This window comes from Clarias gariepinus, chromosome 14 (assembly GCF_024256425.1).
Source record: "Clarias gariepinus isolate MV-2021 ecotype Netherlands chromosome 14, CGAR_prim_01v2, whole genome shotgun sequence".
Taxonomy (NCBI): Eukaryota; Metazoa; Chordata; class Actinopteri; order Siluriformes; family Clariidae; genus Clarias; species Clarias gariepinus.
In genome coordinates this window covers 27,427,755-27,438,615 of record NC_071113.1, presented here as the reverse complement: position 1 = coordinate 27,438,615, position 10,861 = coordinate 27,427,755, and the positions used below count along the sequence as shown (strand labels likewise).

At 39.6% G+C, this 10,861-nt stretch overlaps 1 protein-coding gene across 3 annotated transcripts in view; it reads right to left on the bottom strand.

Annotated features, from left to right (window-relative positions):
• Positions 1-558: 558 nt before the first annotated feature.
• LOC128541539 (caskin-2-like) overlaps positions 559-10,861 on the bottom strand; it is a 74,565-nt gene continuing 64,262 nt past the window's right edge. For all 3 annotated transcript variants that reach the window (XM_053512006.1, XM_053512007.1, XM_053512008.1), the window contains 9 exons: positions 10,614-10,747; positions 10,365-10,437; positions 9,133-9,221; positions 8,182-8,292; positions 7,383-7,484; positions 7,122-7,260; positions 5,392-6,963; positions 5,059-5,278; positions 559-3,824 (listed from right to left, as the gene is read on the bottom strand). In XM_053512006.1, coding sequence (XP_053367981.1) covers positions 3,728-3,824; positions 5,059-5,278; positions 5,392-6,963; positions 7,122-7,260; positions 7,383-7,484; positions 8,182-8,292; positions 9,133-9,221; positions 10,365-10,437; positions 10,614-10,747 — 2,537 coding nt within the window. In that variant the 3' untranslated portion in view covers positions 559-3,727. The remainder of the gene's footprint in view (positions 3,825-5,058; positions 5,279-5,391; positions 6,964-7,121; positions 7,261-7,382; positions 7,485-8,181; positions 8,293-9,132; positions 9,222-10,364; positions 10,438-10,613; positions 10,748-10,861) is intronic.

Here is a 10,861-nt window from a genome sequence, read left to right as displayed (position 1 = left end):
AATCATTCACCAACACCACTTGGACATTAAAGGAACTCAACTGGGAGTTATTGCCACATTACACCGTACAGTCCTGACCTCGATCCAAGCCATTTCTAAATGTTTGGCCCACTAAAGACGTTCCTGGGTGGGCAGTGTTTCACATATGAAGATTGCAGTTCCGATCATGGCTCCGGCATACTGAGAAAACTTTCTACCTTCATGGTATCCAAGCACTAGTGAAACGCTGAGATAAGTGCATTAGTGTAGTAGGGGATAATGTAACTAAATAAAGGGAAATTTATATAGAGAAATTTACTCTTGTAACGGTGTTGTTAATCTGCGCCATCAAAAGTCCTGCTTTGACTTGAACACACCTCGCATATAATTGTGTGATACAGTAGTTGCAATTATCACACTGACCACTGTAAATAGGGTAGCTTTTATCCTCATTAAGCAGCATCTTTTAAAATGGCACTTGATCCAGCACATCTTATGATTGTCTAAAGAATTAAATTCTAAATCCATGTTTAACTCAACCCTGAATACGGCCCAGGATGAATGAAAGATCTAGCAAACTACAACAGAAATGTCCCTTTTTAATCAGCATTACACGTGAAAGATGCAAACAGAAACACTATACATGCATTCAATGCTATTTAATACCATTTCTTGCTATAAAAACTATGACTATTTATTATTAACACTATTAACAACTCATACTGGGAATCTGTGGAACAGATGAAAGGGCTGTTTGGATTTTATTTACAGTCATAGGGGATAACTGGGTAACGCTTATGACGAATCATGTATTCATTATCCATTTTACACCCCATTCTGAAATGTTTTTTTTTTTTTTAATATATAGCATACATAATACCTTGTAATGCGCAACATAAATGTGTGTACATGTTCCTGGATGGGTACAGTCACATGCTGAACAATTTATAAAACCATAACACAATGACAGGGTTTTACATTAAAGTGCTCGTCCTATGGTAACCACTTATTACAGGGCCTTGGGTAGCAAATGCTCGACATAATCTAAGGCAAAAAGTAAAAGGAGTTTAAAAAAAAAAAAAGTATAATAAAGTAAAATGTACAGCTGGTGACGTTTCCGTTTCTGGCGAAGTGTTCTATGGAAGATTTATGGCAGGAGTTTGCCGTGCCAGTGATTTATTACAGTCAGTTAGATTTATGCCACTGGAAAGTCTTTGCACTTTTTAGTTTCTCAACATGACAACCGAAACATCTCCATTTTATTAACTCTAAGAGAAAGATAAAGTCAGCGTCTGACTTTGAAAAGTAATAGCTATGATGTGTTGCCTTTAATTCATAAAAAAAAAAAATCATGCTATTAGCATTGTAGCATTGTTAGCACCGTAAGGCATGATGTATGCTTAAGAATTTGTTATAAATGCATTTGAATGCATGTTTCATGTCGAGTGTTACTAATAACTGTGCAAATAAAGCATTGGTCCTAATTCTGCAGTCAGCGTCAGTCTGACAAATTTGGTCCACAGTTTTACACATTTTGCCGGCTTCCTTGGCTTTGGTAATTAATACCTTTGAATTAATAAAAGATTTCATTTCACTCAAATAGGTACAGAAAATTTACATTACTTGTACATCATCGTAACTGACAATAGTTTTTAGGGCATGCTTTTGATTTCGGATTTTTGTCAGTGCATTTACCCAATTATGGTACAAATCTGGTATTTGGTGTCTTAATATCATAAACACAGGAGGTTAAATAAGTTTGGCCATTCGTTGGTTCATACGGTACACATTTTATTTTACAATTATTTACCCAACTTGCAGTGGTTTTACGATAGCCCTGCTTGTCTAGCGATTATGGTAGTTTGCCCATTTGCTGGTGTTTTTATAATTGCTGTATTATGATAGCAGCAGAACATTAGTTCGGGTTTTCGGTATTAATCTGGCGGTAGTGGATAAGGTCGTCTGCCCATGCAGTGAGCATCCTTACAGTACTGAAGGAATTAGGGTTTCCTATTTTAATGTGTATTTATTGTAGGATATGCAACTTGATCAGTTAAAACACACTGCCCATTTGTTAATGTTTTTAAGGTTGTCATGACGCTCTTTAGCCAAAAGGTATTTATGGTTATGTTGTAGGCCAAACTCTCCAGCACTTATAAAACATTGGCTTTTTTTCCCCCCAACAGAAATCCATTCTAGCGATTACAGTAGTTAACTGCATGAATGTTACTTTAGAAGTTACAATTGTTCTCACTTTTGTTACAGGTTTTATTTTTAAACTGTATGCGCACTACCATATTTTAGGATTTCTATTTCTAAGATAGAGTGATTTTGTAAGCTTGATTATCCAGCAATTATCAGCAAGCCTTTAAAACTATTTTAAAGAACGTTTAAAACCATCTAAGTTTTCAGGTCCTCCTTGTGCCCTCCGGGACAGCTCTAGCCCTTTCTGGGAGCATGCTGTGGTGTGTAGCACCAGGATGCTGTGTGGATCAGACTTGGTTGTCTATTTCTTGCAGGGTGGGGCCTCCGTTTGTCCGGCATACGCATCTGGAGCGTTTAAGGGGCTGTGTTTCACTGGATGCTCTGGCGCCTTTCTATCATGCCCAGCATTGACTTCTTTTAGGTATTTGTGCTGCATTGGCTTTTCTGTGGGATCAGACCAGACAGGCTGGCCTTTGGTCCTTATGGGCCTGAGGTGAGCCTGGGGTGCCCATGATCCTGCCGCCAGTTTGCTGGTGATCAGTGTTGTTTAGTGCTTCTGTCCGTGATCGTAATGTTATGGCTAATCGCGCACGCATGTATTTCAGGACGCTTTACTTTCAACACGTGAACTACCTGATTAAATGTAAATGTATTTTGGCCATTTCTTTGTGTTTTTGTGATGTGAATGCTACTCAAGCAGTAACTGTAGTGTGACAATATGCACTGTATTTATGGCAGGCATGATTTTTAGGCAGTTATGGGAGTTTTGCCATTTGTTAGTGTTTTTACAGAAGTTATGGAGGGTTATGAGTTACACTCTGTGTAGTTAACCACCATAGAGATAATGAACATAACATTATCAATATCACATATCATAACAGCAGTGAACAGACAAGCGAAAGTTACTTATATAGTATAAATTATAGTAAACTTGATTTTTTTTTTCCTTTTTGCTTTGTAAAGACTTACAGTGTAAAACACTGCTATGTACAGTAATAACTTTCTTTGTAGAGATGATAGTATTTCTGAATTAGTGTCTGGAAAATATTGGACGTTCATCAAAGACGACTCTGGCATACATTAAACACACACACAAGTAGTAGCTGTCATGCTTTTGTTATACAGTAGTATAACAAATTATGTCGCGTGCACCTTAGGGCCTGGATAAAGCGCTTGTTTTTTCTCCTGTATGAAACAGGAAATGAAAATCTTTCTCCTCCCAACATCTGGGATGCAGTAAACAGTAAGTGCTGTGAAGTCCTGGCAGGAGCAAAATGACCAGACCATGTGTGAATGAGCCAACAGGGCAAATACGCTCAGCTCTGATACGCATAGTCATCTTAGTCCTACTTCTCCAACGATGCCACACCGCGTTGCAAGTTCACAATCTATGCCACGAATCCAGTGATTTGTCGACCATCCAGAAGGAAGGCATCAATCGGAGAGAAGAAACTGACGGGACTTGAAGGTCTTCCGATAAGTGAAAAAGACTCTCTGTCACCAAGAAGCTGGTATGCAAACAGTACAAAATGAAAGAATGGGATCAATCCAGCATGGCATCCAACTGGTCGGCGAGATCATCAAACATGTTCCCGATGTCATCCAGAATGTTACTCGCTGATCTTACAGTGTAAGCTCCACTATAGGAAAAAAAATAAGAAAAACACAAACAAGATCAGAGTCATACAAGTGATATTTTTTCATGAATACATCAAAGCAACCATCTTCATACTGTAAGTAAAAGCTAATCTGACCTATTACAGTACTACATTTATGTGACTGAGTGTGTAAACAGTGTATTTTCATATAATAATTTTATCTTTTTTTTTTTAGCAAACTTTGCCTAAAATACCGACTCAATGGTTCACCATACATGGACAGTAGTCTGGCTCTAGACCTTTTGCATTTGACATCACAACGTCCGTCCCATACTTTTCTGGATGCCAAAAGGGACATTACTTAGAAGATGCCAGTGCAAGGAATTTTACATCCCACATAGTGCACTAGCTTTCCATTCTACAATATTTGGGATACAACCCCAGAACACTTTCTTCTTAGCTTCTACTTAAAACATTTGAAACCTCAGTATTAGTTACTGCCACCTGTACATAATTTTACAAAGCTTAAAGCACAGCATATTCCATAGCATCATCTCATTTGCAACACAAGCAACTGAATGAGCTATATAGCAAAAGCCACTAAACCCAGAGGGAATCACATGTATACACTGTGATAAAAATAACATTTTTTTAAAAAGTTATGCAAATTAACATCCTTAATAGGTTACAAAGTAAGAAGTCCACCATAACATACTGAATCTGAAAAATGTAATCAGCAACAAAAGTTATTATTTGCTTTGTTGCTCCTCTTTCAGTGTGATAAACAGGTAATCTGTTATGCATCAAATAATCTTTCTGGCTCTGAAATACACCTTGATTGTAATTATCAATGAAAATACACAGTAGCCTAACGCCGGTTTAACAGTGGTTCTACCATGCACTGTTGTGATTGACATCATGATAGTCGTCTCTATGATCATCAGTTGTCCTCTTGTAATGTACAAAGTGCTTCTATTCTACATCTTATTCCTTACTTTATTTGTCCACCAGTTGTTTGTTCCTAATGTCTTAGTTTATGTCCAATTTATTTCTTAGTTTTTGTTCCAAATCAATGCTCGGCTCCCTACCTTATCATATTTAAAATTTTGTTTTCTAGGTATAAACATTTGTAATTAAAAAAACATTTGTAATTAAAAAAATAAAAAATAAATAGACCAATGTGTCCCAACAGACTGAATTAGGAATCAAAATAAATAACTATGTCTTACAACTCAGCACCATTATGATGGACAACTAAATAAATCTGATACAGTACCTGTCAGTTCCGTCCTTCTGAGACAAATTTCTCTCCACCACTTCAAGGGCTGCCACTAGAGAAGTGCTGGTCTGCTCTATACGCTTGTGGACAAACTCATCCTGTTTTTGGTCCTGGGTCCCACTAATAGCTGGAGCCTCTTTTCTTATTGGAGATGAAGCAGTAAAGGCAATGTCCTGCCCCATCCTGGTTGTCACTATATGAGGAGGCCCACCTACAATTATCAAATAATTATAGAAAATTAATTAAAGGTTACAGATATAAAAGATATAGCAGATATAAAATTCACAATAGGTGTTAATAAATAGAGTTCTGGTACAAAAGGAGTCTTACCCAGTGGTGCTGCAGCAGTATGCCGTGTTGGTTTGCTGGGCATTTGAGGTTTCTTTGGAGAGAGATTCCCTGTTGGTCCACTATTTGACATGCAAAATGAGATCGTAGCCTCTGGGGAACTCTCCCCTCCTGATAGTGGGTCCTGACTAGTAATCTGCAGTTCCTTTTCTCTTGGTTTATGTCTCCTCTTGACAGTGTCTGACTCCTTAAGATTGAACTCTGGTAATTTTAAGGATGGTTTAGGCGGCTGAGGAGGTTGCAGTGGCTGGAAGCAAATTTCAGGGTCCATTTTAGCCATTTCCATTCTTGGCCGCTGCTTTATGGTCCCTTTGCCCTCTTGAGCAAATGGAATGCTTTCACATGAGGTTCCCTGAAGGGACATAGAAGGTGTATGCTCTTGGTTTGACTGAGGATTCATGTCTTGCTCCACAGGTTTTACTCTACTGAGTTCTGCATGACCAGTTTTACATAGAGAGACCTCACTGGTTGTCTCTCGCTGAATGCTTATAGTTTTAGACTGGGTAACTGATGAAGGACATTTAAACGATGGGCTGCTGGGGGTCTTAGTGGAGCTTTCTCCACTCTTTTCCAGTCTGGCTGCAATGATTTGAACACTCCCAGAACTCTCAGTTTCCACCCCACCACTAGTTCCTGCACTCGAGGCAGAGCTCAGCCGTTTGGGGGGAGGTGGGGGTGGCCCCTTTCTCTTGGCACGTATCACGAAGGATTGAGTCCGACCCACCTGCCTGTCAGCAGCAGTTATTTGACCACGGCCAGGCTTGCGTGTGAGTGTAGCATATGAGACCAGGTTGGGTGGTAATGCTGGTTCTTCGGGTTCTTCTCCTTCCCCATCAGAAAGGGCATACCGTGACAGGCTTTGGGTGCGCTTCTTTGGATGGCCATTTATACCACTGGGTCTAGATTGAGCTGTGCAAGACTGATCTGAACTGATATTTTGCAGGTAGCTAAAACCTCTTTGAATGGAAGAACCATCAGGTTTTGTAGATATTCCAGGACTGGACTGGCCTGCAGGGTAGGCTAATCGAGCTGTCTTGCTTGGTGTTATCGGTGGGCTGCCACGTGTAGGCAGCTGCTTCTTTAAAGGCAATGGTGGTGCCATCTTGGCAGGCAAAACTGGGCAATCCTTGAGGACACTGGAGTCTGAGCTGCTTAAACTCTCATTTGATTGGCTATGGGAAGTTACAGAAGTCAAAGGCCATTCCTGTGAGTGTCCAGTGCCCTGTGAGCGTGTACTAATACTCTCTTGACTTACCGACATGGTTGTTGTTCCACTTAGCACAGCACTAAACCCTTCCTGGCAGCCACTGTAGCCACTCTGAATCATAGCATTTTGCAACTCAGTGCTTAGCTCGCTATCCTGGAATGTGAGCATTTTTGATGAGAGAGGTGAGGTAGGACCATCGGCGCAGTCAGCTGACTCTATAGCCACCAGCTCCAGGGCAGGGGGGTGTCTTCTTCTTGGCAGCGTCCCATTTCCTTCTGCTTGGTTCCTCAAAGCCTTGTGTACATCACAAAGTTTCTTTACTGCAAGCATCATCTTTTTCTGGTGGCCTGTCAGGGATTTTAACAATATAATAACTGTATGGTCAGTGATTTTAAACTACAGTTGTATCACGACAATTTTTCCATCAAATAATCTTTGCAAACAGACATTATAAGTACCAGTATCCGTACAATATTAGTATTTTAATTTGAACCATTTCTCATACCGAGCTTATTGATGCCAATTTCCTGCAAATCCTCCCATGTAATATCTCGCACAATGTTAATGGAATCGTAGCCATTCTCTGCTAGTCTTTTCTGGTACTGGGAGAGTCCAATGGTACCAAGCCATTCACCAATGTCCGCCTAAAACGCGAATAGAGATGAACAACAGTGTTATCCATAAATAAAACAGCTGATTATCTATTAACCTATCAAGAGATGTTTTTCATATCAGAAGCTTGTACAGAAAGAAAAAAAAAGTTTACAGGGATGTAGTCTGGTAGCCATTCTGGGATGTTCAGTTTGCTGATCTCAGTGGAGATCTTCTTGCGATGACCTGGCTTGGTCACACCAATGGCTGTAAGATCCTGGTAAGATAACATTAACATTCATAAATAAATAGATGGTAAGACTGCCTAAGCCCGGGGATACCAACGTAAAACAGATCCAGCCATACAGTACATGATTCAATCTCTTAAGTACTACCCATTGCCTAATTATTTAGTAAGTACAGAGATGTTTGTTCAAATGAATAACAATAATAAGGTCAAGCTTTAAGCTTTTTTTGCAAGGGGCATTCAAGTCAAAGCAGGATTGTGCAGAATAACAGAAGACATTCCTGAAAGTAAAAACACTAAGCCACGAATCCCAGCGTTTCACTAGTGCTATCAGATAAGAAAGTTTTCTCAGTACACCGAAGCTACGATCGGACTGCCTGGTTCGTGTCCGAGTTCCTGGCCTTCCAGGAACTCTTTTAATCAAGCAAGCCAAACATGTGGAAATGGTTTGGAGCCAGGTCAGGAATGTACATAAAAAATGTACAAGTGGTGTTGGTGAATGACTGTGCGTACAGTTTTAACAGACAGACCTCTTTAGCAAGTTGGTGACAAGTTAGCTAATCGATAGTTAGAATTAAGTTAGTTTATCGATTTTCAAGGATCATGTGTTGTACTTGCTGAATGTTCACACGCAGGAACAACTGATCTGAGCTACCACAGCACGGATCCTGGTCCTGGTTTGACGTGAACACCCCTCGTATAATACTTTATGGAAAAGAGAGATCACCTCAGGAGTCATTCTGCTGATGGTTGGTACATCGTAACCAGCTGTCAGGAAGTTTTTAGTGTACTGTTCCAGATGAAACTCACACAGCCACTGGTAGATGGCCTCGGCATCCTGAAGCAAAGAGACACATGTTGCCTATATCATGTAACAGTTAACATATTAAAGCAATAAAAAAATACAAATGACATGCTGAAGGGTGGAGAAGAGAAGAAAAAGCAAAATCTTACAAAAATGTGGTTACAAATGAACTAAACCAACATTTGTTTTTAACACAGGGCTCTTAATATTTAGCACATCCTCATTTTTTATTTTTCAACTTTATTACACTCTTTCTATCTAAAGATCTTTCAAATTTAGAAAGGGTCTCCTGCACGGTTCTAAACTTAATCCACAGGTTTTTAAATTGAATCTAGTCTTGGACTAGACCATTCCAAAAATGCCTGTGCAACTTGACTATTTCTTTTTTTTTTGGTTTTTAGATTTTTTTGTTCTATTTGTTTCAAACACACATTTTGATTAGATGTTTAGAAGGTTTAATTTTTGTTGTGTTTTCTTGTTTGTTGCTGTGATTGTTGTTTGTGATTCATCCCTCTGGCTATGATGATGATTTTTGGATTGGGCTTAATAAAAAGGTTTACACGCTTATGTCCTGCTTTTATTAACCAAACTCAGAAGTGAAGAGTTCACTGAGTTCACTCATTGTGTTGAGGCTCCGAGTCACGGATCGGAAAGGTCAACAGTCCGAGCCCCAAGCTCTGCCAGGTTGCTGCTATTGGGCCCTTGAGCAAAGCCTTTGTCCTGGTCTGCTCCAGGGGCACTGTAAAAATAGCTGACCCTGCGCTCTGACCCCTGCCTACAGTACTAACAAAAAGTGCAGTAATGTATGTATTACAAATAAAGCCTGAACTGAACTAAAAACTGAACTTAAAGTATTAATTGTTGTGCACGAACCCTGCCCTCCAGTAAGTGCTCCGGACGGATAACATGTTGCCTGACAGCTTGTTCGCTGGCTCTGGAGCTGCTCTGATCCGGCCCATGACCTGTAGGAATGTCAGACACGTGTGCACACACACACAAAGAGAGAGGGAGTTACTACAGCTACACAATCAAGTACGATTAAGGTGTGATGTAATATTAATGCTTTGATTAAGCACTGGGTGTAAAGCTGTGTCTTTTGACAGTCTTTGTTTAAACTGTAGAAGATTCATTTATGAGTCAGTGACCGGTTATATATGAAAGGACATGTGTACCTCCTCAAGATTAAATAATGATATCATGATACATGACCCACATTTGGTTTAAAACAATGCCTTCAGTTTAGTTAATTATATAATTATGTTCCTCCTTTCCAGATCTTAGACTTGTTAAGATAAACATTTCACTCAAACTGCCACTAGGGGGCAGACTGTTGCTTTTGGTTCAGCTTTTAACATAATTAACCACGTCCTAAATATTGACACTGGCACTGCAATTCACATAGATAAATATGTACACCCCTTATTACTCTTGTATTACTCTTGTACTTATCTCGTGGTCTTTACATGGAAGATGGAGAAATAAGAAATACATTATAAATATATTATAAATCTTGGAATATTAGAACTTGTGTGTTGCAATCGACATACAATCACTTTGTTATTTGCACCCAGAGCACTTGAGCACCAAGTTAGACAAATGTGATAATATTAAGCTGTCTTATCTTATCTTTGCATAACGAACCTTCTGTGAATTTAATATTTGATAAACCCATTCCTAAACTTTAAATTCTCTAAAAGAGACAACCCCATCGTTAAGTCTTCTCTATTCTTCTTATCTGTATCTCAGTATCTATACAACTCTGAACTCCCTCTTCTCCCGTGCACGGATCCCACACTGCACTTAAGCCGTGAATAGCCTAGGCTCTACTTACTCTTGTAAATCTGTCAAGATTCCTGTCTCTTACTGCTGCTATATAGCTTTTTTATTACTTTGGTAAGGAAATAAATTGTGTTTTCCTTCCACATTCCAGAAATGTCAGTGAAATACACGTTAATCCTCCTCCTCTGTGCACCGACCCACACTCAAGTTTAGCTGTACAAGGTGTGCCATTATTTTTGAACTCAACTAATGCTAAAAGAATCGGAGTATATGAAAACTTATCAGTGTACTGTACAATATGACCATGTTATAGGAACTGAACTGACCTGCAGGATCAGGGTTAACAAAATCCGAAGCCAGGACATGCTGTTCTATGGGTTCACCACCAGAAGGCGAGACCTGCACAAAAACAACAACAGCTAAACAACCTGGGGGGGTTGTCAACAATTACACACATTATTTATCTTTTTCTGCAAAGTATCTACTGGAGAAGAGCATTAATATAAACCTTTTTACAGTCAGAGCTGCTGCTTTAGAAAAATCATCAACACATTCTGACCAATCACACATCATACCTTGTTGATGTCCTGTGTGGTGGGGCAGCTCGGATGCTGTGCATTGTGGGTAAAGTTGCCCTCAGTGCTCTGTCCACTGCCAGCACTACGACTGCTCCCTACACTGCCTGCACTTCCAACACTGTTTCTGTCTCCTGAGAGACAGAGAGAGAGAGAGAGAGAGAGAGAGAGGAAAAAAGGATAGATATAAAACAGATAAACAGGGAGCAAGAAAAAGTCAGAGAGACATAGAGACAGATGGAGAGAGT